The sequence below is a fragment of the Schistocerca nitens genome, chromosome 8 (assembly GCF_023898315.1).
Source record: "Schistocerca nitens isolate TAMUIC-IGC-003100 chromosome 8, iqSchNite1.1, whole genome shotgun sequence".
Classification (NCBI taxonomy): Eukaryota; Metazoa; Arthropoda; class Insecta; order Orthoptera; family Acrididae; genus Schistocerca; species Schistocerca nitens.
In genome coordinates this window covers 591,078,400-591,105,783 of record NC_064621.1, presented here as the reverse complement: position 1 = coordinate 591,105,783, position 27,384 = coordinate 591,078,400, and the positions used below count along the sequence as shown (strand labels likewise).

The 27,384-nt window shown below is 40.8% G+C and overlaps 1 protein-coding gene across 1 annotated transcript in view; it reads left to right on the top strand.

The window, feature by feature from the left end:
* Positions 1-27,384, top strand: part of LOC126198789 (carbonic anhydrase-related protein 10-like) — a 367,685-nt gene that overhangs the window by 212,391 nt on the left and 127,910 nt on the right. The window contains exons 4-5 of the mRNA XM_049935358.1: positions 455-646; positions 23,612-23,707. Of these exons, the coding sequence (XP_049791315.1) occupies positions 455-646; positions 23,612-23,707 (288 nt within the window). The remainder of the gene's footprint in view (positions 1-454; positions 647-23,611; positions 23,708-27,384) is intronic.

Genomic DNA, 27,384 nt, shown 5'->3' with positions numbered 1-27,384 from the left:
AATTTATGATCGTAGAGAGTATTTCACGGCAACGGTTTATTTTAACTGTCGATTTTCTCGACAACGGCTGAGAAGTGCATCTTGGTGCTTTGCCACATTACACCTCTGGCCATGAGCTTTTTTTCTTTATGCGCAGTATGAATTGAATCTGAATTTCACAATTGGCGGCCTCCCCTTGTCAGTGTATTTCGACAGGATATAACCTTAAATGTAACTCTTTCCAGTTCTCGGTTGACACTCTCTTACATGAAGTGACTAGGACTAGGTTTAACAGATGTCTTAACCCAATGGTATCTGTCTCCCGTGACACTGACGACGAAATGCTTTGAAAAATAAAAGTACTGCCAGAAGGAAACAGGAATAGTTGTGTTAGTTGCAATACTAAAAAGTTTTCTTCAGAATCCTTGATACCGGTTGCTTGGTTGCAAGATGCTCCTAAGTTTTTCGTCGGCAGGTGAGCGGCACGCTGCTGAACACCGGCCAGACGATGGTGTTTCGCGTGGACAAGGACGCCAAGCACCACGTGAACATATCGGGCGGCCCGCTGGCCTACCGCTACCAGCTGGAGGAGATGTACTTCCACTACGGCATGGACAACAGCCACGGCTCCGAGCATAGCATTCACGGATACCACTTCCCCGGAGAGGTAAGTCACTAATACGTACTGCAAACACATAGTCCCGCGCGAGGGGCGTATATGATGCTACATTATGACATATAGAGTCGTTTGCGGGATGGGAGGGTATATTACTTGGGGATCGTCAGACTTGTGACTGGTTTGATGCAGCCCGCTACGAATTCCCAGAGAAACACAAGCCCACACAGTCCCAAATCGTTTTTGTATATATTTTAATCTCTGTGTTGTCGTACAGATCCCTCTAGTAGCGTGGAAGATTCTCCTTGGTGTCTTAAAAATGTAACTTCTTCTTGTCCATGTTTTCGAAATGCTCCTATCCTCACCAATACTGCACAGAACTTCCTTCTACAGCACAATATCTCCAACGCTTCGATTCTCTTCTTTTCCGGCCTGCACACAATCCATGATTCAGTTCCACACAATGTTGTGCTCGAGACGCACATTCTCAGAAATTTATTCTTTAAATTAAGGCCGGTATTTTATACCAATAGTCTTATTTTGGCTAATCATGTCATTTTTGCCTGCACCCATCTGCTTGTTACAACCTCACTGCGTCGTTCGCCATGTGTTATTATGCTTCAAAGGCAGCAGAATTTATTCATTATACCCCCTTCGTAGTCCCCTTTTTGATGTTAGGTTTACTGCTAATTTCATTTCTGTTGGTACTCATAACTTTAATCATTCTTCGGTTAACTCTCATTCCCTAGTGTGTGCTCATGAGATTCTGCCTTACTACTGTTGAGAATAGCAATATTATCAGTGAATCGTCATTGGGATCATTTCAACCTCAATTTTAATCCCACTTCTGAATATTCCTTTGAGTTCCGCAATTGCTTCGGACAAGTTTCACACTCCTTCTAACCCTAGCACTTCGTTCATGGTCTTACACTTTTATCTTTCCACTCTTGGTTGTTTTACACATCGTGTATTACTCGTCTTTCCCTACAGCTAAAAGTATTATTAAGATTTCCAACTTGTTGTTCCATTTTACAGTGTCGAACGCTTTTCCCATGTCAACAAATCTACGAGGGTTGGAACTTACATAGTGGAAACGATTTATTCACAACCGATACAAAAGGGTTACATGTTTGCACCTGTTGCTCTCCTTCAAAGTAGTCACCAGCTTTGTCTATAACCCGTTGCCAGCGATGTGGAAGGCGTAGTATACTGTTGGCAGAGCCTGTTCTGTTGATGTTGCGAATGGAGTGGTCTACTACCTGTCGTATCTCTGGAACAGTTCTGGAACGAATGCCACGAAGTGTTTCCTTCATCTTCGGAATCAAATCAAAGTCACAAGGACTTAAGTCTGGGGAGTGTGGTGGATGTTACAGTACTTCCCAGTCCCATCGACCGAACAGAGCAGCCACAGCTTGCGCTGTATGCGCCCGCGCATTGTCGTACAAAATGATGGGTGCGTTGCGCAGAAAATGTCGCCGCTTCTTTCGCAAAGCTGGTCGCACGCCTCTTGAGACCTTGATGATACTGTCGTGCTGTACGACCTCTGGCACATTCAATCGTGATCCTATTCCGTTGTTCATGTTTCGAAACTATGTAACAACATTAGGTTACACCGCTCGCTCACAAGTGACTGTGTTTCCCTCGGTTGTCCGCAAGCCGGTGAAGTGGGACGGGCGAGTCCATTTGCTCGGAAGTAAGGTAGGTATGTCAACAACGTGTGGTATCAGCGATAATTGTAGGTTCCATTGCACAGTGTCTACACAGCAGGTGGTTGCCACTATTTAAGTGCCAGCCTACGTAAAAACATAACTTGATTTTTCTTGAGGCGTGCTTCCATTATCAAGCATAACGCCAGAACTGCTTCTCTGATGTCTTTACCCTTCCTAAAGTCAAACTGATCCTCGCCTAACAGACCCTCAATCTTCCAACGAAAACAATCGAAAAAATGTTATCAGATTTGTTAACATTTCGTAATCGTGAATACCCTCACCAGTGATGAAATTTCCCATAAATGCTCATACTTTACCCAAAAATTTGAAGCAACAACCAGTTTCGGAGATTTTTGTCAAAGAATTACTTCAGCTGCTCAATTTAAAAGATAAATTGATGAGCATCAGTGACAATCAAACTTGATTACTGAAGCTGGCATGTATTCTGGGAATGAAATGCTCTCGTTTTCATTTAAACAGACAGGGTGCATGTAATCAGTCACAAGAGAATCGAATTTTTTATGTTAGTTTGAAGGCGAAATTAGTCATTAACTGATAGAATATTATCGATGAGAGAATTTAATTACGTTCACAAGCTATACGGAATGATTAAACAAGGCAGATTTAAATAATACACATAATTGTCAATTCGAACGTCCGTCTATTACCGGAAGGCAGAGTTGTTTATGAACTTTAAAGTTTGGTAGCTGAATAATCTCTTCTCCTCTCTCCTGCTCTTCAGGGAGCTACAGAACGGCCGTAAAACAAGTTTCTTTCATTGGTCCTCGTAGTAGGTCTTATTGTGATCCTTGATTGAGATCGCATCATTTATTTAGTGTCGCGCAAGCTTATCGGCGATTAAAAAGGCAAAAACCAAATTTATCTTCAGATCTCCGACAAAAATCCAGCCATTGCAGGTACCGGTTGAAGGCACGGCAGGTCTCAGATTGCCTACGGTCTACAAGGAACTCCGCGGGTGTGGCCAAACATGCGTCGGACAAACCGTGCGCATTATAGAAGTACGCAGAAAGAAGCACGAGAGGTTTCAACGTCTTCCCTGCCTCTAAAACTTCGCTTTAACTCAAGCGTTCTCTCAAAAATGGTGTTTTTGTTGTTGTGGTCTTCAGTCCTGAGACTGGTTTGATGCAGCTCTCCATGCTACTCTATCCTGTGCAAGCTTCTTCATCTCCCAGTACCTACTGCAACCTACATCCTTCTGAATCTGCTTAGTGTATACATCTCTTGGCCTCCCTCTACGATTTTTACCCTCCACGCTGCCCTCCAATGCTAAATTTGTGATCCCTTGATGCCTCAAAACATGTCCTACCAACAGATCCCTTCTTCTAGTCAAGTTGTGCCACAAACTTCTCTTCTCCCCAATCCTATTCAATACCTCCTCATTAGTTACGTGATCTACCCACCTTATCTTCAGCATTCTTCTGTAGCACCACATTTCGAAAGCTTCTATTCTCTTCTTGTCTAAACTAGTTATCGTCCATGTTTCACTTCCATACATGGCTACACTCCATACAAATACTTTCAGAAACGACTTCCTGACACTTAAATCTATACTCGACGTTAACAAATTTCTCTTCTTCAGAAACGATTTCCTTGCCATTGCCAGTCTACATTTTATATCCTCTCTACTTCGACCATCATCAGTTATTTTACACCCTAAATAGCAAAATTGCTTTACTACTTTAAGTGTCTCATTTCCTAATTTAATTCCCTCAGCATCACCCGATTTAATTTGACTACATTCCATTATCCTCGTTTTGCTTTTGTTGATGTTCATCTTATATCCTCCTTTCAAGACACTGTCCATTCCGTTCAACTGCTCTTCCAAGTCCTTCGCTGTCTCTGACAGAATTACAATGTCATCGGCGAACCTCAAAGTTTTTACTTCCTCTCCATGAATTTTAATACCTACTCCAAATTTTTCTTTTGTTTCCTTTACTGCTTGCTCACTATACAGATTGAATAACATCGGGGAGAGGCTACAACCATGTTTTACTCCCTTCCCAACCACTGCTTCCCTTTCATGTCCCTCGACTCTTATAACTGCCACCTGGTTTCTGTACAAATTGTAAATAGCCTTTCGCTCCCTGTATTTTACCCATGCCACCTTCAGAATTTGAAAGAGAGTATTCCAGTTAACATTGTCAAAAGCTTTCTCTAAGTCTACAAATGCTAGAAACGTAGGTTTGCCTTTTCTCAATCTTTCTTCTAAGATAAGTCTTAAGGTTAGTATTGCCTCACGTGTTCCAACATTTCTACGGAATCCAAACTGATCTTCCCCGAGGTCGGCTTCTACCAGTTTTTCCATTCGTCTGTAAAGAATTCGCGTTAGTATTTTGCAGCCATGACTTATTAAACTGATAGTTTGGTAGTTTTCACATCTGTCAACACCTGCTTTCTTTGGGATTGGAATTATTATATTCTTCTTGAAGTCGGAGGGTATTTCGCCTGTCTCATACATCTTGCTCACCAGATGGTAGAGTTTTGTCATGACTGGCTCTCCCAAGGCCATCAGTAGTTCTAATGGAATGTTGTCTACTCCCGGGGCCTTGTTTCGACTCAGGTCTTTCAGTGCTCTGTCAAACTCTTCACGCAGTATCTTATCTCCCATTTCGTCTTCATCTACATCCTCTTCCATTTCCATAATATTGTCCTCAAGTACATCGCCCTTGTATAAACCCTCTATAGACTCCTTCCACCTCTCTGCCTTCCCTTCTTTGCTTAGAACTGGGTTGCCATCTGAGCTCAAAAATTGTGACCGGGTCAAATTTGACGAAACTTTTGTCATGGCTCGCGCAGATGGGTTCTGGGACTGTATAATTAAAGAAGCTATGGAAATAAATATCACTGATAACACTCTTAATGAAGTCAGCGGCTTCCAGCTCAGCGTGGGGTCGGATACAGCGATCCTGCGTTTGAAGCGGACGCAGCGAACGCTGAGTCAGCGTATGTCCATATATCGCGAAGCTGTGAGCCCCAATGACGTCACAGAATGCATCTACAGTATATAAGAACGTACCAGCAGCCCATCAGCAGTCATTCCACTTGACTATGGTCTGTGAGTACAAGATCAAAAGTTCGTGGCATTTTAAACGCTAGACACCGCTGCAGGTCCGAGAACATTTTGTTCAAATTATCGCAATCTTACATTTAGGAACACATTGTTTGCAAGATGTGTATGAATAAGGGAAGCCGATTTGTTCTGAAGTGCTACTGATTATTTTAGAAAATTTTGTTTTCCTTCAGGAAAGTTATAGTGTTTGATGTGTCAGCGTTATTGGTCCATGATTCCGTACTTCTCATCTCTTAGCCCATTTGTAGAAAAAGTGTGACTTGTTCAGATTTAGTAGTTTGGGCTTTCAATACCGGAGGCACCAATGTTGATATAGCTCATCCATCCGTGCGGCGTTGAAAACCTGGCACAGTAGTAGCGTTTCTCGTAAAAACATGTTTCAGTGCGAAATTTAGCGTGTATGCTTTCTATCTGCTATCTTCCGTCTAGGAACGGATACACGAGAGACTGAATGGAAGATTCGGTTTCGTTCACGACCAGAGCATCCTAGGATTTGCTGATAATCATTCGCCATGATTTGACGGTAAAAATATTGTAGTCCCTTCTTATTGTTCCACATTTCCTTCTTAATATTTCTGCAATCTCTTTATTGGAGAGGATGTAGCAGTCTTGGTTTTCGCAACGTTATAAGAATGACACCATTAATTCAGGGTGGGTCTTTGCCGTCATTATTTACTTCACACGGAACTTACTTACCCCAAACAGCGGTTGACAATGTGTTTCACCATTTATTCTGCATTTGCAAATATGAACTAAATGCCTTCTCTTCATCCTTTAAATAATGTGACAGCGATCATAGCTTTTGCCTTTGGTGACCACTGCTCCAGATTTTTCATCATGCTCGCTGATCTGTCTCTCATTGGTGACGCACTCGAAAAGACCGAGTCTGTTAGGAACAGGAACTCTGAAGTTTTGAATATTTCTCTTACGCTTCGGTTATCGGACCGGTCGTTCGAAGCAATTTTCATCGGACATTTACAGTATTACTCGTAAGAGCTTTGTCCTTGCCACTGACAAGTTATGCGCAGTTTTGCAGTCTATACTGGGCTGGTTCAAGTCATAAAATATTTCTTTCCTTTGCACGGAGTATTTCCGTGCTGTAAAGTTTGAGCTGTCTTTCAATGACTCTCTGACCGATGTCTCTCAATCTGGAGGTCGGTAGAAACAATATAATACTAATCTACATCCACCGATCCCGGTTACTGTTGTCCATATTACTTCGCAATCGTATTAATTTTGGACATCGATATACACTTTTTCTGACAACGTTCCACGCATTGTCGGAAATTTACCTTGTCTCTGATTCGAGTTTCAACCGACTTGCAGTGCCTGCTTCGACGTCGAGGTCATTGCTTTCTACGATAAAGATGAGCTCTAGGACCTTACTGCAAAGACTCATGTAATTAATATGTATTAGTTTTAGATTCTGAGTCTACTTTTACTGTCTCAAAAAATGGCTCTAGGCTCTATGGGACTTAACATCTGATGTCATCAGTGCCCTACACTTAGAACTACTTAAACCTAACTAACCTATGGACATCACACACATCCTTGCCCGAGACAGGATTCGAACCTGAGACCGCAACAGCAACGTGGTTCCAGACTGAAGCGCCTACAACCGCTCGGCCACCGCGGCCGGCGTTTTTACTGTCTGTTTCCAGATTTAATTCCCTAGAGTCGCCAGTTTTAATTCAATCTGGTTCCATTATTTTAGTTTTAATTTTGTTGGTATTCATCTTACAAGCGCTATTCAACATATAGTTCATTTCATTGCACTGATAACCCAAGTCCTTTATGGTCTCCATCACAGTTACAATGGCATCGAAAACCTCAATTTTTGTGTTTCCTCACCCTAACTTTTAAATCCCTTTCCAAATTTCTCCTTGCTTTCCTTCTGTTGTGGCTCGATACGCAGGTTGAATAAGACTGAAGATAGCCTACAATCCTACCTCACTGCCGACTCAACCACCACTTCCGTTTCATATCCTTCGACATTTATAAAAACCGTCCGGTTTATGTACAAGTTATGGATAACAATCAGTTCGTTATATTTTATCCTTGTTACCTTCAGAATTTCAAAGATCGAGTCAACATTGTACATACCTTTCATTTCATCTAAAAACTATAGACATACGTTTGCCTTTCTTCGGTCTGTCATTTAAGCAGTAGAGTCAATACAGTATCGCACGTTACTTCACTTCTCTGGAACCCAAATTAATCTTCGCCGAGGTTGCCTCCTGTCGGTCTTCCCATTTCTCTGTAAATATGTCGCGTCTGTACTTTGCAACCGTGACTCGTTAATTTAATGGTTCCGTAACATTCACATCTGTCAACATGTGCCTTCTTTGGAAATGAAATTATTACATCGTAGTCTTATTTTCCAGGTCCTTCTATTGAATTACGTCTTTCAGTGCTGTGTTTAATTCTTATCCATTTTCGTATTTCCTCTTTCATTTTTATATATTTCAAGTTTTTCCCCTTTAATGTCTACTTTAAGTTAATTCCCTTTTTGTAGTTCTGTACATTCATTAAACCTCTTAGCTATCCCCTCTTTCTCAATACTGCCACCCATTTCAATTATTTGAGACCGTATGATTGCAGGAAGGCTGTGAGATGGTAATGTTTCAATCACATTAATTAATTTAACAATGAAATATAAATTTATAGTAGTAAATTACAGGTCCAAGTCAAGATTTTAGAATTTACGTTCTGTTCGTACATTACGAATTCCTTGACGAGATCGGCTTATTGACACAGAGTCAACACAGAAGTTGTAGGGTAACAAGGACGCCAGCGCATTTTGTTAGCGTGGGTTGCCAACATCAGGAGCAGGTATAAACTCAGCGGCAAACCATTGTTCAGCTTTGATTGACAGGTACTTAACCTAATGTTATCCTTTGATTGACAGGTACTTAACCTACAGTTCTCCATTAGGAACCTTATTGAATCACTTTGTTTTTCGTGCCTCCGTCTGCCTGTCACTCAGCCCGACTGTTAAGACCCTTTTTCCTCATGAACGGGCAGATCTTTCAAGTTGAAATTTATGTCACATGCTAATGTCGATGGTTCCTTGGCGATGTAAAAGATCTAAGTTTCTACGTCCCTCCAAACAAAAGATACAGTCATTTATGTCATATATTTGATAGTGAAAAACTTACTTATCAAAATCTGTAGGCTACTTCCCCTTGAGCTATAACCATGAAATTTCGCAAGAACCAAGGCTTTAAACATAAGCAAAGGAAAATGTCCTAACATTGTTAATTAGTAATTATACCACACAAAGCACGTTATGAAACTGTGTTTCTGTCCATCTGTTAAGACACTTTTATTGAGGAAAAAGTAGACGATCCAAATTGAAATTTATGTCATATTCTACTGTCTGTGGTCCCTTAGCAGTGTAAAAACATTAAGATTCGAAGTAAATGCAGCCAACAGATACAGTCATATACGTCACGTATTTTGATTCTCGAAAACTCACTCATCAAAATCTACAGCGTGCTTTCTGTTGAGCTAGAATGATGAAATATGACAAGAGGCAAGAATTTCCAGTACAAGTAAAAAAAATCCTAAAATTGTTAATTTGTAATTATATTATACGAAAAAAATTATTCGGCACGTTTTCCGACTGTCTGTCTGTCCTACTAATGATCCTTTTTTCCGAGGAACGGGTACACGTTTCGTGATGAAATCTATGTCACATACTAAAGGCTAGGTCCTTTTGAAGTGCAAAAAATTTAAGCTTCGACGTCAATCCAATAAAAAGATCCAGCAATGTATATCGATGATTTTATGTCTTGTCAGTATGGATCTTGATAAGAGGAAAAAATCGTCTTAATTCAAGTTTCCCGGGATTGATGAGCTGGTGTCCAAAATTAAAGCAACAAACCGCTATTCCCTCTTCCTGTGTCCAATTCAAGATATAATCATACAAACTGTCAACAGATTGCAGTAGGATCGTGTACTGTACGGAAGACGACATTCCGGTCAACAGACAAAAACGCCAGCGACGTCAGAGCACCTATCAAACGGGATACTATTTGCCGGGTAGTCCCAGAACCACAATCGCTGTGTACACGGTCACAGACGGTGCAGTGTTGCACAGAGAAGACGCCTGCCGGATTCTCTGCAAAGCAGGGTCATAGGAAGCATGGAAGCAGGACAGTCGCAAACTTATGTGGTCCGATGGCTTAGGGCGAATCGTTCTGTTGTTTCCCGGACGTGGCGACGGCTTATAGAGACCGAAATTGATCCCAAAAACCAGGGTAGGACCGACCGCCAATGACATCAGAAAGAAAGGCCGTTATTTTTCTGTAAGGGTACAAATGTACCTTCTTAGTACTGCACGGCAACCGGCATCTGACCTCGTAGCATCACTGGACGTGTTGTATCGAGGCAAACGGTATACAGAATGCCTTATCAGAGTGGCCTTTGCCGGCCGCGGTGTTCTCGCGGTTCTAGGCGCTCAGTCTGGAGCTGCGCGACTGCTACGGTCGCAGGTTCGAATCCTGCTTCGGGCACGGATGTGTGTGATGTCCTTAGGTTAGTTAGGTTTAAATAGCTCTAAGTTCTAGGGGACTGATGACCACAGATGTTAAGTCCCATAGTGCTCAGAGCCATTCGAACCATTTTTGAAGAGTGGCGTTTGTTGTCAGGGACTTGCTATATGTTTACCTCTGAAGCGTCTTCATTGAAGGAAACGTCTCGAGTTGTGTCTTCAACAGGCAACCAGGACGGTGGAAGAGTAGTCCAACGTTCTACTCACAGATGAGTCACGAATTGCTCTAGAGAGTGATTTTCGACGGATTCACTTCTGGAATGAACGTGGAATACGATTTCGGGACCTAAACATTGTGGAAATAGACCGATGTCGGTGAGGATCCATAACGATGGGGCAGGGATTATGTTACCATACGAACAGATTGTACGGGTGAATCGGCAAGGTTTAACTACTATCAGGTATCGTGACAAGATCTTTGGACCTCATGTGCCGTTGTTGGGAGGAATTGTGTTCCCAGGCTTCATACTGATGGCCAATAATGCTCGACCTCCTAGAGCACAGTCAGTTGACGTATTACTGGAAACAGAAAACATTGCACGCATGACGTGGCCTGTTTGCGCTTCTGATCTGTATCCCATACAGCATGTATGTCATGACCTACGAAGACGAACTGGATCACGTCAGCAACCACCAACTAAGCCTTAAGAGTTGCGAACATCTCTGTAAGACGAATGGGCGTTATTGCATCAATGTAAAATTGACAACAGACCTGTATTGGTGCCAGAGGTGGTCAAACCCCATACTGAGCACAGTACTCAGTTGTCGGAATGTATGTGCAAATCCTTTAAGTTGAAAAAAAAACGAAGAACATTTTTATTTATCGTTATGCACGTTGCAGTTGTTTATGTTCTGAATTCTTTACGTTGCGTGTACTTTACTATCACCTGTTTATACTGTTTTGGGGCTAAATGTACGCAGCTCGTGGTCGTGCGGTAGCGTTCTCGCTTCTCACGCCCGGGTTTCCGGGTTCGATTCCCGGCGGGGTCAGGGATTTTCTCTGCCTCGTGATGACTGGGTGTTGTGTGATGTCCTTAGCTTAGTTACGTTTAAGTAGTTCTAAGTTCTAGGGGACTGATAACCATAGATGTTAAGTCCCATAGTGCTCAGAGCCATTTGAACAATTTCTTTGGGGGCTAAATATACGCAACCATGCAAAATTTCCGTTTGTTGCTTTAATTTTGGACACAGTGTACATACGTTTGTACGGAATCCTCGGTGCACGAGTCCTGCTCCCGCAAATCTTTTATATATTTCCTTCTGCTCTCCAGTTAGATTCAATATCTCGTGTGGTTGTGCAGGATTTCTACTGCTCCTTGTCTTTTTACATTTAGACTTGTATTTTCTAACCAACAAATTAAGGACAGAGTCTATATCTGCCCCTCTAAATGTTTTAATATTGAATGTTGTTTAGAAAATCTCCGTCTTATCATAAAATAACATAACTGAAACCTGCTGCTCTCTCTAGGCCTTCGCCATTATTCAGTCCTATTTCATGATTCTATGTCAACCGTTAGCAACGATTAAATCGTGTTCTACACAGAATTCTACCAGTCAGTTCGCTATTTCACATTTCTGTTCTCCCGCAATTTTTCTTTCCCCTCTTTTTCCAGCTAAACAGTTCAAGCGTCACATCGGTTTGATTTTCATCCCTCTTAACAACTTAACAAATTCTTTTATTCCTCCAATATTCTATCAGTTTTTTCATCTGCAGAAATAGTGAGCACATACACCTTTTTTTTGTCTCCTGTAATCTGATGTCAGTGCCTGATGTATCAGCAGCTGAAGCATTCATGCAGTACGCCAGAGACTGCAGGGAGCTCGCACCTCACGAAGCGAATCATGAAATGATTCCGTAGCGAATATCTATCAACACCGCAAAAATCAGGGCAATGATACTCACTGAACGCTAAAACCAGCCAGCTCATTGTTGCAGTGACAGAGCGAACACCCACAGCAAGCCAGGGTGTCTTATTTGACGGCAGTCTGACATGGCGACAGCACATCACCGGCGTCAAAAAACAAGACTGTATTTGTTTTCATTGTATTTCGCTTATAATTAACATATTCTCTCAGAATATTTCTTATTTGTTGGGTAAATATATAAATTCTTTGGATTTACCACCCCTAGAGCAAGCTACAAATAACTGAGTGTAAGAAAAGCATGATTCTTTTAAATGAATACCACACCATCTCAGTGAAATTGCCAAACTTTCGAACTGAAAAGGCATGTCGGTACGTACGAGCGGAATGCTCTGAATAATGCAGCTTTACCTTTATCTTTTCGCAAGATTGTTTTTTGCTAAAATTATATCATTTGATAATTGCTAACGACCGTTTGTTGTTTACAATTCCTAAGTTATTATTATTATTATTATCAACTACTTCTTTTCTTACTGCTAAAATCGCACTATCAGACAAATAAATTGAGTAACTTTAAACAATGTTCTGAAATTTTTCAGCTATTTCGGCTATTTATAATGATACATAAATCGTTTGTAAGTTAAATTTGGCTGGTTACACAATCAGTTGTGTAGCTTCTCTAATTTGTAGATTTTTTTTTTACAAAATTTTTCTTTCTTCGTCACCGTAAAATTAAAGTCTCACACTTATTTGTAATGTTCTTTCCTCATTCGAGACGAAAGGAATTATTTTATATGTCCAGAACGTATAAGTAATGCACATCCCATTAATTCCGGATTACCTCGTAGATGTAACACATTCTAGAATGTCCTGGAAGGTTCTATAACATTTTGGAACATTCAGCAACATTCTCCAACAGCCTCTAACTCTACAGAAGCAACATTCTGCCCAGTCTCGGCCACTTCAGCTCTCGGTTCGAAGCTGCTTCATCGTCTTCCCGTAAGGAGTCCATTGCTTCGATGACCTCTTTTGACATCCATATCTTCGAACGTAATCTCTGAAGTTCAAATCTAACCTTCTTAATGTGTTGGGGATGGAAGGCTACTGTACCATATAGCCCCCAATGGCGTGCTAGATTGTGTGGTGAAGCTATAGTGGCGCACACTTCTTATGTGTTTGCGAACAAGGGCCCTCTTTGGACTCCTATCTTTACAACTTACCACTTCTTTTCCAAGATAAAACCTTGCTCATGGGTGGAGGAAGGAGTGTTTCACCATATAAGCCCCATGGGGCTGCAAAATTGGTTTGCGAAGATTTGGCTACATGCAAAGACACACTACATTTACTGTTAATTATTACGAATGATCGTTTTTGGAAGAAGATGAAGGGCAGTACCTATAAAGAAGTCACATTACGATTATATAGGAAATGACATACTCATAACACACTATACGCTTGAATAACGTATTATATGAAATATTAGACTTCTGTAACACAGATACTGCCTATGACAGGCGAAAGCCCAAAACTAGCGCAATAAAATAGACTGTCATTGAAAGGCAACTTATGTCAGGCACATAATTACTAACATGACACATCTGCAATTTCTCCAAGCTGTAGAGAACCAAATGGACAAGACTTTTTATTTGTATCTTAGCTCTGTTAACGCGATTCCAGTACATTCATACCAGCTCACTTGCATTGCTATCTTCTTATTCATTCGCATAACTAATCTTATTTGATGCTGGGTTGATAACCCAGTGCACACTTGCCTAGAATTCCTGTTCTGTGTGCCACCTGACTTCGCTGAAAGCAAGTTTATCTAGCCTCAACATACCCATTTCCCATTTCAAGTTCTCTTACCTATCTAAGCTTTCATGGTATTTAATACTGCACGCCAGAATTGTGTTTCATTTTAACAGTGCATTCTTGAGCTGACTCCGCCGGTAGGTACGAACACGAGACTATTTTACCTCCACAATATTTTACCGAAGAGAATATTTATTAGAACAGCGTGTCCCGGTAACATATACGGCTTTAGTTTCCTCTTACAATCAGCCAATCGCAATATCAACGTAGCAAGGCCACACTGAATAGTGTTTCAAGGCTAGCTCAGTCAGATACCCTGGCAGTTTCCCTTGCACCTACGAATTATGGTGCTGTGCTTCTTCAGAAACCAAATGTTTGTTAGGCCTGTCCAAGATGTGGTTGTTCCAACGTACGGCTGTTTAGTTACTCATGTTGATTATAGTCTCTGTAAAGGAATCCTTTCTTTTTCCTTGCATGGTACTGTCAGCCGAATACAAATTTCATAAATAACGTAAAAATTAACCAGATGATGATACGCACGTTCCTCTTCATTCGATACTATGTTTGGCTATCACGTTTATTGTCAAATTCGTTTAAACAGGATATAAAGAAAGTAGAAATTATAGGTAAACGGCAGCTGTAGTTTGATAATGTCTAGTGCGAGAGAATATATTCGGCACAATTATGTAGAAAAAAGAGAACGGAAAATGATGCTTATGGAAGACGTTTGTGTTACATATTATTTACAACCAAAACAGTGGGAATGCTTTTGTATTTGGTTGTTGGAACGTGTATCTCTTTGTTCACGGGCGTTGAGGGCAGTTCTTTGGGACTATATAGGTGGTGTTCTGCATATGTTCATGCGATAAGTAGTTTGTAGGCATTCCATTCACACCAGCTCGCAGATCGTCTGCTTCGTTTAATGAAGCAGTCTTGCCCTTCCCGTGCCTTGTTGAAGACAAACGGAAACTAGATTATATTCTCCAGTTTTTAGATGAAACTCGGCGAGATTTGAAAGTTGTAATATTAACAAAATTTTACTATGTTCTATACAGACCATGGCAGAAACATAGGAAAAAAAATATGACCTCAATGTATTAAATGCTTTGAGATTATATTTGCACTGTAATTATATTTTTTCATACCTTTTAAAGAAAATGGTTTAAACCTGCACAAAATATTTATTTATAGCTTAGACAACCTTTTAGTACGGCAGTGTCAATTTTGCACTTGGGAAGCGACGTATAAAGTGCTTTTCGCTGTACATTTCCATGTTTGACAATCATTGGTCATTATTCATATCAGTCTGAAAACTATGATCACCTTAGGAAGTAGGTACCGAACAAGATATCCCCTCCATCAGCCTTATCATACTTGTGCTTTCTCTTAGGAGATGATTAATATTCTGCAAGGATTTTTTGAAAGAGAAGGTATTTCAGCATCCAGTTGACATGATATGTGGAAGAAGTTGCTGTGTAGTGAATGTAGAAGCTACTTGAGACGACCTGGTGTAGAAAACGAGTGGCATAAGACAACGAAGTATCGTGGAAACTTTTGGAAGTGCATGCAGAAGAGAAATAACGAATAAACAGTAGAAAGAACCTCATTTTAATTTCCACATGAGAGGGTAAAATTTGTTAACTGCATATCGTATTACGTTGCAGGTTAACAATCGTTGCTCAGTGTGACGACGACCTGCATGCACGACAGGCTGGAAGTTTGTTCGGGTACCGTTTCACAACTGTTCGCAGTACTTTTCGAACGATGGACCACTATAGCCCATTGTGCCAAGCATTCTTACCGACGCCAACAGTAATCTCTTCAAAAATTTGTGGCGCAATTGACAATCAGTCTTTCTCAGGAACAGTTCCAAAGCGGTCAGTTAATTCGAACTACCGAATCATGTTCTTCAGTCCCAGTTCAGAAAGAGGTCCTCACCGTATTCCTTTATAGCGCTGGCACTCACGAATAGCAGCAGCACTATTGGGTAAAACAGCCTTACATGTAAATCCCTGCACACATTGGCCAGACCCATGTTGACTGCTAACAGCCGGCCGCGGTGGCCAAGCGGTTATACGCGCTCCAGTCCGGAACCGCTCGACTGCTACGGTCTCAGGTTCGAATCCTGTCTCGGGCATGGATGTGTGTGATGTCCTTAGGTTAGTTAGGTTTAAGTAGTTCTGAGTTCTAGGGGACTGATGACCTCAGATGATAAGTCCCATAGTGCTCAGAGCCATTTGAACCATTTGACTGCCAGCAAGTGTAGTGCACTCTGAAGCTTGGGTTTGAACCTTGTGTCGCTGTACCAACAACGACATCTAACGAGAAGCTACGAAACTAACACTACTAACAACGCAAATGCTGCAGCGCTCCGCCTGAACATAATTTCTATAAAATGTAATTATAAGGGCGATTAAGAAGTTTCCGTTAGAAAGCCGCACGGTCAAGAATCGGTGTGCCGATCAGGCAAAATCGCCGTTAGCGTTGAGGCAATAATCCCACCAGCACCAGGTTGAAGATACCAGTTTGGTGAAACGCCGTGTACTGTTTCGTGACGTCCGTAACGAGCTGCTGCACATCCCCGTTCGACAGGAATCGTCGACTCTTGAAGGGCTTTCTTAAGGGACCTAAGGCGATCTCATGGGGTGAGATTAGGACTGTGTCTCCCAACTGACTTGGCGAAGCTTCTGCGTTACGACATTGGGTATATAGGGATGGTGGTTATCATGAAGCATCAGCACCTCTTGTCGCAGGGGTTTTTCGACAAATATGCTACACCACACACATTCGTCACTCTCCGATGGATGTCTGCCCGTGTTTGTCCTTCTGAACCCAATAAAAGGATAACAGCCCGATGGTCGTACTTGGATGCGTCTGGTAGTAACATCGCCATAGTTTCTGCATTTACTGCACGGACGTCGGAAAGACAAGAATTGGTGTAACCGGATTTGCGCTGAGCTGCAAAAATACGCTGCAGCAACTCCCTCAGACGAAAACAACTGATCACTCCGTATAACGCGCTCACAAAGTCTCGCTGCAGCAATGAGCCTCCCGTGTCTCGCGTAGGGGGTGCGCGAGTTTGGCAGCACAATAAAGTCTCGCCTGCACGTTTTCCGTGGACCTGCAGTGGTAGGGTAGGGTAATAGTGCTGCGTGTGCGTTGGAGCTGTAACCTGTTTTATTGTCCAGTTCTTGTGTAAGCTGAGTTTAGTCAGAATGCTTACTATTGCGCAGAGAGTGCTTTTAGGGGAAGAGGTTTGCCGTGCAGGAGGAAAATTTATAGAGCATGTGAGGCACCAATTTAGAAAGCGTTTTCCTGCTTCGCAATGTCAACTTTGTGACAGTGTAAGCCATTTAATTCGCAAATTCCACACAACAGGTTCAGTTTGTGATGCACCACGAACTGGTGTACCGACAGTTTTAACAGAACGGAAGTCTGACAACCTTTGGTACATCGTGTTGCAGAGTCCAACGAAATCTGTAATGAGATTATCGCAAGAGGCTAAAAACTTTCGTACGATAGTGAAACGTCCCCTTTGAAAAATTTTATACACGACTGTGCTTAACCTGATACACAATATTTTTTAGCGCAACGCAATCTGACTTTCAAAATTCCCTACAAAAGAATGGCCCTGACTAACATTAAACTATACCTTTCACAAATCACTTACCTCACAAAAATCTTCGCTACTCAAGCTACTGCAATACAGCGAGCGCCACTACTGCCAGCTAAATAAAAGATTCAAACTACTGAAGGCACTAACTACTGATAGGGATAGTTAGCAAATGAAAGATATTAATAGAGAACAAACAATGTATTTACCTTGATATCATCATATATAAATATAGCAGTTCATGACAAATTTCAAAACTCCGCCATCTCTCTCCCCACATCCACCACTGCTGGCGGCTCACCTCCAACTGCGCAACGCTATGCGCTGTTCACAGCCAGCTGCCTAACACTACAATGGCGAGTATTACAATGCAAAGCAGCCACAGACTGCACACAGCACAGCCAGTGATTTTCATACAGAGGTGGCGTTACCAATAAAAAAACCTAAACAGCCTACTTACATAGCCCCCATGCTCCCCACAAAAAATTTTAGAAATTGGTTTGGGCAGTGGCCAATACAGATTTGAAAAAATTTTTTTATAATTACAATAACAAAGAAATCAAATGCACACACTTATTGATACAATGTTGGTCAAAAGCTAAACTTTCTCACAGTCCATAAAGACAGTCCTAACCGTTCATCACAGTAAAATAGCAGTGTTTTTCTCAAAGTCTGAGCAGTAAAAGAAAATGCATACGGAAGTAATGGATTTCCATGCAGTCTTGAAGAAGTAGCATTGTCCTTCCAACGGAAAGACAGTGCTGACTCTCGACATGCAGACAGGTCATGGGCCACAACAGAGCAAACCCACAGCGGAGTCAGTCGACGTTTTGAAGAGTATTGGTGGGTAGGTCATCACAGAGCAGACCCACTGTAGTCCTGGTAGAGATTACGGTATTGGTGGGCCACCAGAGGTGCAGACCCAATGCAGTCCTTGTAGAGATAATGGTACTGATGGATCATCAAAGACGTAGACCCACTGTAGTCCTTGTAGATATAATGGTACTGGTGGGTCATCAAAGATGCAGACCCACTGTAGTCCTTGTAGAGATGGCCAGCAGCCATCTATTGTGACTATGCAGGTGCACAATCACCATTGAAGAGTCTTGCGGATAATATAGCAAGTCCATAACCACCACTTGTGCACTCACAGAGTTTTTGGAATTGTCCTTAGAACCAGCAATGCTGTTATCCAGTCCCTTGCTGAATTATTAACACACGTGCAAACACTAACAGTCCCTACTTCCCACATATTGTCCATATACAATGACCAACAGAAACGTGTGCAGTGAAATGGAACTTACAAGTTTCTTAATTTGATGAACTGCTGTCAATTACAATTGTATAACATAAGAATACAATAACAAGGTACAAAATACATCATTCAAGAACATAACAATACAGATAACATTTGTAGTACAGGCTTTACAACAGAATAGAAATAAACATATACATCAGTGTTACAGGAATAATGACATAAGTACATACATAAAAGATCAGAATAACTTTTGGAATATCAACTTCACACATGAGCATTTAAACAAAACAGAATAAATAATGTCTAAGCATATTTACAAGGTAAATAACATATTATTAATGCCAATTATATTTGAGGATAACAGTATTCCTCATCATAGTGAATGTAGCTTAGTATTAGAAAAAATCTACAACATAAGTCTTATCAGATAAACATATAAATACAGGAAAAACATAAATACACAAGGGAACACAAACACATAGTGGGATAACAAAAGGAAAGGACAGGGTCTCTTTTACTGCAGTATTTTGCAAACAAAACTTTCTTTACTTCTCGGAGATCTCCCTTCGTTCCTCACTATTTCCAAAAAGTCCTATCTATACCTGTTTTCTGTATTCTAACCATATTTCTTTCAAAATAATTATGGCTCATTGTACAATACTCATTTTGGCCCAAATCTTTTTTTATATACCTTGTCAATGCATTGCTTCCAATTCATCATAGTTAGTTTCTTATATAGTCTACCCCCTCTTAAGCTAACTTAAATCTACTGAGCTCAGATGCTAAACTAAGGGACGAGGCAATGCACTAGCACAAAACAATTAACACAAACATCAATGACAAAAAAATGGACATTGGCAAACAATTGCAATATTACGACTAATATAAGGCAATGAGCAGCAAACAAGAAAATTAAATCTGGCTTAGCAGAGTAACACAAATTAAAATTCAGTAGCACTATGCCTGGCAAACAGCATAACTTATACCTAAACATGACAAAGTTCAAGCAGAAAAAGTATTACACTAAAAATGGCCATGTCTAATACCTATGTCACATCTTAACACTAGAGTGATGCATCACAATTTATTCTACAAAAGAAATTAACAAGTACTTGAAAAGAAAACTATGACTGCAGTTCCTGTGAAGGTAAATGTCTTTTTGTGCTCCCTCATTTTTTTTGAAAAAATTATTATTTACTCGATCTGTAGACAGAAAATATTTATATTAGTACATCTATAAAATTTTATTTTAACCAATGCTGCAGTGCAGCTAGAAACTAGATATCAAATGAAATAAGCAATTACGCAAACCAAAGCATAAAAATATCATTCAATAGTCATGTGACATTTCATAAGTTAGTAGACATTCTCTCAACTCTCGTAGAAAGACGCTTGTCATAATCAGGTGTGCAGATGTAAAACTATTTCTCGTCATTTCATTAGGCATTTCTGTAAATATCATAAATTAAGAGCTCCACAGTGTCAACATATGTTTTCAAGTTCGACCGTGTCGTTTTTGCGATGCTCTCTACAAAGGAACGTCAATAGCGAGGATAATGGCCTCCCTTTTTTTTTCTACCTGTGCCGCTGAAAAGGGCTCGCAATAATGGCTTTTTCTCCAGGCGTCTGACACACCTGGCCGTTCAGAACGAATTACTTCACGGTCACTTACCTTTCTTAACGAAATATTTACGACAGCAGTTTTCGCTACAGCGACAGTCTCATATAAAAATTTCATAGGTCCAGAATTTGCGTTACAAATCTGTAGAAACAAAATCGTATGAATATAACAGTGTCCAAAAAATTTTCGCCGGCATTGTGATACATTCACGCATTTACACACATTTCATAACTCTTAAAGTACGATTCTCGGTTTACAACATCCTTTTCCACCAGTCAGAGTCCCTACCTTCTATTCATTACTCCTTATCTTATTACACATATATACATTCGTCAACGCTTCTTTAATATTTCATTATATGAAATATGTAGCATAATCAAATTCCTCATATAGCATCAGCTTCTTGACCATAAACATACCTCAGCAGCATAATACACATCGTCGTCGTAAAAATAACATCATAACACCTCAGTCAAATCTCAAAATCGTCGTAGCTTCCTCCAATAATTTCAAAACCTAAAAAAATTCTCTGCTCATGTCAAAAGTGTCATCTGCCTCAAACGTACTTTAAAATCATGATCCCATACCAAATACATCATTCAAAGTTCTCATAGTATCACAATGGTTCCAAAAAAATATGAACAGTTCACAAAGTACTGACAAAATGCAATTTCATGCGTGTGAAGTTAGTCAACTGTGTAATTACGTAAACATCTGTCACTAATGTAGTAAAAAAAAATGTTTATCTCTCAGTTACATAATCAGATAGCTGTGTAATTTGTGTGTTAGAGAAATATGGTACTGATGTGTAAAGTTGTATAAGCAAATACCATATTAGCTAGGGTTCCTTGTGGTTGCCACACACATGGTACACAAAGTAAGCGTGTACCCCCTGAAGATTCCAGGTTCGAATCCTGGCAGGGTCGCCATATGAAACGTCCCCTTTGAAAAATTTTATACACGACTGTGCTTAACCTGATACACAATATTTTTTAGCGCAACGCAATCTGACTTTCAAAATTCCCTACAAAAGAATGGCCCTGACTAACATTAAACTATACCTTTCACAAATCACTTACCTCACAAAAATCTTCGCTACTCAAGCTACTGCAATACAGCGAGCGCCACTACTGCCAGCTAAATAAAAGATTCAAACTACTGAAGGCACTAACAACTGATAGGGATAGTTAGCAAATGAAAGATATTAATAGAGAACAAACAATATATTTACCTTGATATCATCATATATAAATATAGCAGTTCATGACAAATTTCAAAACTCCGCCATCTCTCTCCCCACATCCACCACTGCTGGCGGCTCACCTCCAACTGCGCAACACTATGCGCTGTTCACAGCCAGCTGCCTAACACTACAATGGCGAGTATTACAACAATGCAAAGCAGCCACAGACTGCACACAGCACAGCCAGTGATTTTCATACAGAGGTGGCGTTACCAATAAAAAAACCTAAGCAGCCTACTTACAATAGTACATAAGGACGTAACCAAAGAAATGAGGGTGTATCTATACAGAATTACTGCTGTAAACCAATTATATTTTATGGATCATGCGAAATGAAGACGTTATTTTGAATGGTTTCAGCGATTTGTTAACCGACATGGTGTTGGTGTTTTGGATCGAAGCTTTTTCAATGATGGATCTTGGTATCACCAATCTGGCTACATGAGTTACCAAAATTCATGAAATTGCTCATCAGAAAATCCACATGCCTTAAGAGAAACCCCATTGCACCCAGAGAAAATCGGAGTGTGGGTTACCATAATGCTGACTCAAATCATAGCGTCGACCTTTTTCGATACTACCGTTACTTTCGATGCTTGTTGCTCCTAGATAATGTATCCCTTTATTTCCCTGCTGAATGAAAATGAGATCAGTCATTTGTTTTCCCAACATAACAACGCTACTGTTCATACGGCACACCAGTCCTTACCACTTTTAGATGAAATCTTTGCAGACAGAGTAATTACGAAATGTCTCTGGCCCCCGTGGTCACCAGATCCGTCTCCGCCCGACTGTTTCCTTCGGGAAGAAGCTAAAATATTTGTGTGTAACCATAATCCAGAATCAAATGATGAACTGAAGACAGCGAGAATTGATTATCTGCATTCCATTACACGTGAAACATTGGTAAATGTTGTGACGTGTAATTTTATATATATGAATTTTCGGTGCCTACAGTGTCACGTCTTTCAGTGTCACACAAGTTTATAATTTTGAAGGGGGTCACTTACGACTATTTCCATGGGTTCGCACCTCAAATTTCTCCCTTATATCACAAAATTGTCGTCTGAAGTAGTACAAACTGAAAAAATAAATTCCTTTTAAAGCACAGTTCCGTATATAATTTATATTCAAAACCTTACACCTGTGACACAGAACAAATCCTACATCTAGAATACTTTACACAAGTTTAAGGGAAGAATTGTTTCCGATAATTATTACAGTCTTTAAAGAACATCAAAATGTGAACAGGCTGAAATGAACAAACAGTACATGAGACCATGTTAATCAATTCAACTGTAAAAAGCTTAGGAGCATCAATGAGAAATATGCAAACGTGAAATGCCAAAATGAGCACCGAGCGAGGTGACGCAGTGGTTAGCACACTGGACTCGCATTCGGGAGGACGACGGTTCAATCCCGTCTCCGGCCATCCTGATTTAGGTTTTCCGTGATTTCCCTAAATCGTTTCAGGCAAATTCCGGGATGGTTCCTTTGAAAGGGCACGGCCGATTTCCTTCCCAATCCTTCCCTAACCCGAGCTTGCGCTCCGTCTCTAATGACCTTGTTGTCGACGGGACGTTAAAGACTAACCACCAACCAACCAACCAAAATGAGCACTTCTCAATTGACAGTAAATCAAAACAATCAGAATGTCTGAATGAGAGCACAAAACATAAGCCATAAACGAATAAGAGTTAAGCAGCTAACCAAATAAGAGAATAGGCAAAAATGAGATGCCAACAAAATGAGCTGGCCGAACTCCGTCGGCACTTATATACGGTTGCGCTCGTGGCGGCACCTCGCGGCCCGTACGCAACACGCGCGCCTGCGATCGCAATGCACTCTTAGCGCTCGCGGCGTCTAGCGGCCCGTACGCAAGTTGTGCGATTGCTGTCGCAGGTCGACCCTTAATCTATGACGTTGCAAGGTGTACAGCGACATGAGTGTGCCGCCAACCTTAGGTGCCCGCAAGGTGAGACACGTGGAGCATGCCGCTGTGTAGAAACTTTGTGGATGCACTGTATAAACACCCTGCAATTTCATCGTAGAAAGTAGGTCGTAATAGATACACAAATGGAAATATGCTTTCATAGAGAATAATGTATCTCACTTAATTTCATGAACATATCTATCAGGCAGCCCACTTACTTCTTGTTGCGCAACTATTGCTTTTAGTAGTTTTTTATGGCACCTGTATCTGACAGCATTTCATTCTACATAGACGATTATTAACTGAAGCTCTGTTCCACAGATGCAGATGTACGCCTTCAACGCGGAGCTGTACAAGAACATGTCGGAGGCACAGCACAAGTCCCAAGGGATCGTCGGGGTCGCCATTATGATGCAGGTTTGTCTGGCGTTTCTGGGCTTTGTTGCAGTATTAAGGATGACTAAGACCCATTCTCCGACGTGAAGACTTCCTTTACATATCAATCTTTCCTCTGTATTGATTGTTCAGCAGTATAAATCACATGTCTCTGCCTCTGCTCCTACCTTCTGCCGTTCCCAGGATTAACTAATTAATTACTGTGTATATAGAAATAATCAGCAATTAGTTACACAAAAGAAATTTAATTTCTTAATTTCTTTACCGGTTTCCAGCATTTAGCGCCTTTCTTCAGAGGATTATAACTAACGAATTATTTGCGAGTGTCAGTTGAGAGGCACCCACATGCCCTTCTCATACTGTGGCATCAAGCAGTCAGGCCTGCAAGATGAGTGGTCTGCCAAGCGAGTGGATTCATTCTTATTTATCGAGTAACATGAACTGTAGTATTCACAATTAAGTTACAAATTAATCTTCTGTATGAATATTACGCAACGGAAACGCACATCTGACTTTTAGTAATTTACACTACTCTGACTGTTCACTACGCACTGGCAATAACACATTTTCTTTTTTTATTTAACGGCTTTTATCAACACGTGGCCATCGCCCTGAATATGAGTGGCGCACACATTATAAATTCTGGATATCATGACAACGCACAATTCGAAGGAAAAGGCCACCAATCTTTTTCTTTTCGCTATCTTATTTATTCCGATAAATTCTATAACCTAAACACACAGATTCTATAACCTACAACAATAACATGAGAAATTCCGCCCAGTGGGCATGGCTTTACACTAGTGATTCTCTATCTTATGGTCTCGTAATTATTTAACGCTACAGTGCACTTTCTGGGTAGGATGGTGGATCTTTTATTATATCTCACACTTCGACTCTCACAATCATCATCTAGAAACTTTCCTCCAGACCGAGCGGTACAAAAGGAACACGCATAACCCACTACCTCTGAAACTACCTTGCTACTCTCCCATGCAAACCACACATACCCAAATTACATGCCATACACCACACTACAACATGGAATACAACACAATAAATAGTCACAACACTATCACTTTCAGCTTTCCCACTTCAATTAGTATTTATGCCAGTTTCACACGACACTGCCCCACTTCGTAGTTCTTCTTACGTACTATGTACTCTGGAGATATATACACGTCTTCCTGTGCAATGCAAGCCAAGTGGCGTTGCTGGATAGACGGCTGACTCACCTTGCTTCTCTCTCAGAGTATTATAGTTTGAATCAAGCGTTACACGGAAACATAACATGCAAAGTAATATTAAGAACATATTCATCACACACACGAGTCCTCAACTGATACCATGGACGAGTACTTCTCTTTATCCTTTGTCTCATACACAGATTGAGACTCACACAGTACTCACCACGTGGAAGTACTCGCCTCTAATTTCAAGTCCTGCACACGCTATTTCTTAAATATTTCAACTTATAGTACACACGCTAGTAATTCAGCTTAACTTAAGCACACGGAAGTATTTCAACTTATTGCTACATGTGGTTTCATTGTGACCGTTGGTCACCTCCGAAGATTACTACGATCCCATTAATATTACCTGCCTGACATTTAATTCTCCCCACAAAAGTTCCTGAATTAGAGAAATTATTATTTCAAACTACTCTTAAATATTCCACATGCATACCATGTCTCCACTCTTTTGTCTTTTACGGAGCACAACTAAGACAGATCTTAACAGCACAAGATCCAGCGGCAGAGTGCTGAAACATGGCTGTTCTTCAGGTCCTCTCGCACCTCTGCTGAAGTGGAGGAGCACCTTGCTACCATATTGGTCAGCCACATTTCAGGCGCTCAAAGCTCAGGTAAATTTAATCTCTTTGGTCCCACCAAAGGTGGCCAAAGGATCGTCTCAAAGATTATCATATATTCACATTCACTATCTGCGGTTAGCAGACGACCATACATTCATTCATTTCACAGATCTCACCAAACTGGATGTAGGGATTTACTTTGTGGGAGTGCACATATGATCAATTAAATAAACAAATTGTCATTCTTTCCCACACTGGTATCTGGCTTCGCTGTATTAATTGAAATTCAGTTATTTTACAAAAAAAATGTGTTGTTCTGACAAAAATAATTAAGTATGTTGTACCTATTTTCAATGTCGGGCGGTACTGTACCCTTTCACAGTAATGACATGTACGCTGCATTTTGCTGTTGGCATGTAGTTCACAGTACCTGCACAAAAAATGATATGAAGGGGTCAAACAACATGTGCAGACAACATGCCATTTCTGGCTTTGTCCTAACTGTCCTGGTGAAGTGTAATATTTCGAGTTGCCTGAATAGATGTAAACTGAAAAAGTAGTAATGTAGACAGCATGTTGCCTTCAAAGACCCTGCAGGCGGATTAGTCAGACGTTAGTCGGTATTGTAGGCTGACTGAGTCTCATAAGTATGAGGATGTCACTGTAGAGTAAGAACAAGTTGACTTCTGTCAGCACACGAAACTGCAGCAACGGCAGTCGGGTGCATAAGTTCATTGTCAGGGTTTGCGATTGAGGATAAAGGAAGATCACGGAACGGCACGCATCTTACCAGTCTAGCTCTCAGCAAGCGGCAATGGCCGCTGCACACTTATCTCTGTTCTCCAGTGTTACAATCTTGTATCCCCAGAAAGCATCGATTCAGAAATTAAGTCATTCAGACACATGTCACACAATGGTATGGAAGTGGATGCGCCAGCTCGTGATCTCAGTATCAACAGATACCGTAGCAGTAAACAACTCGTTAGGTCTGTGTTCTGTGATATTAAATATTCTATTATCATGAGTACTAAGAAAATTCCTGATCTCTTAATGATGATCTCTGTATCATTTGCAAACACGGTATGACCACAAATAATTAAAGACGTTGCCACGTGACATACACTTATTTACTTAAAGATGAGCACTGGGAGATATATAAGCATAGCTTTGTATTTCAGCATCAAATATTGGGTAAGAACTGATCAACTCATCCGAAAATTGATCCAATCCGTATACGTTTGGCGAACAGCCAGAAACAGTGCCATGAGGAAGATTCGTCGTATATGTAATTATTCAATATAAACCTGTAAATAATAATTATTCAAATATTTCATACAACTAATAAGATGACCACCTATTTGAAAAGCATAATCTGTCCAGACTATTGGAAATGGGGAAGTCTGGCTATCATACACTGGTGTCCAAAATGAAAGCAACAATCGAAAATTTTGCAAGGTTTCCTTTATTGCTCCACAAATCAGTACAAGCAAGTGATAGTGAAGTAGAAACAATGAAAAGAATGCAAAACGTAAACTATTGCAACATGCATAAAGGTAGACAAAAATCGTCTTCGTTTTTCTTCAGCTTAACGGATTTACACATACATTCTGACAACTGGTCAATGCGCTCAGCATAGATTGTGGCCACCTCTCACAGCAATACAGGCCTGACAACGACGGGGCGTGCTGTGAACGATGTCAGGGTCCACAGCACCTCACAGCAACCCCATATGAGGTCCCAAGATCTCGTGACGATACCTGACAGCACTTAAACCTTGGCGACTCCACCGTACAATTTCATGAAAAGGTTTTCGAGAGGTCAACATAACCACTGCTCACACCATTAGGGACCCTCCTTGATATTGGCCTTTCCCACAGTGTTTGGG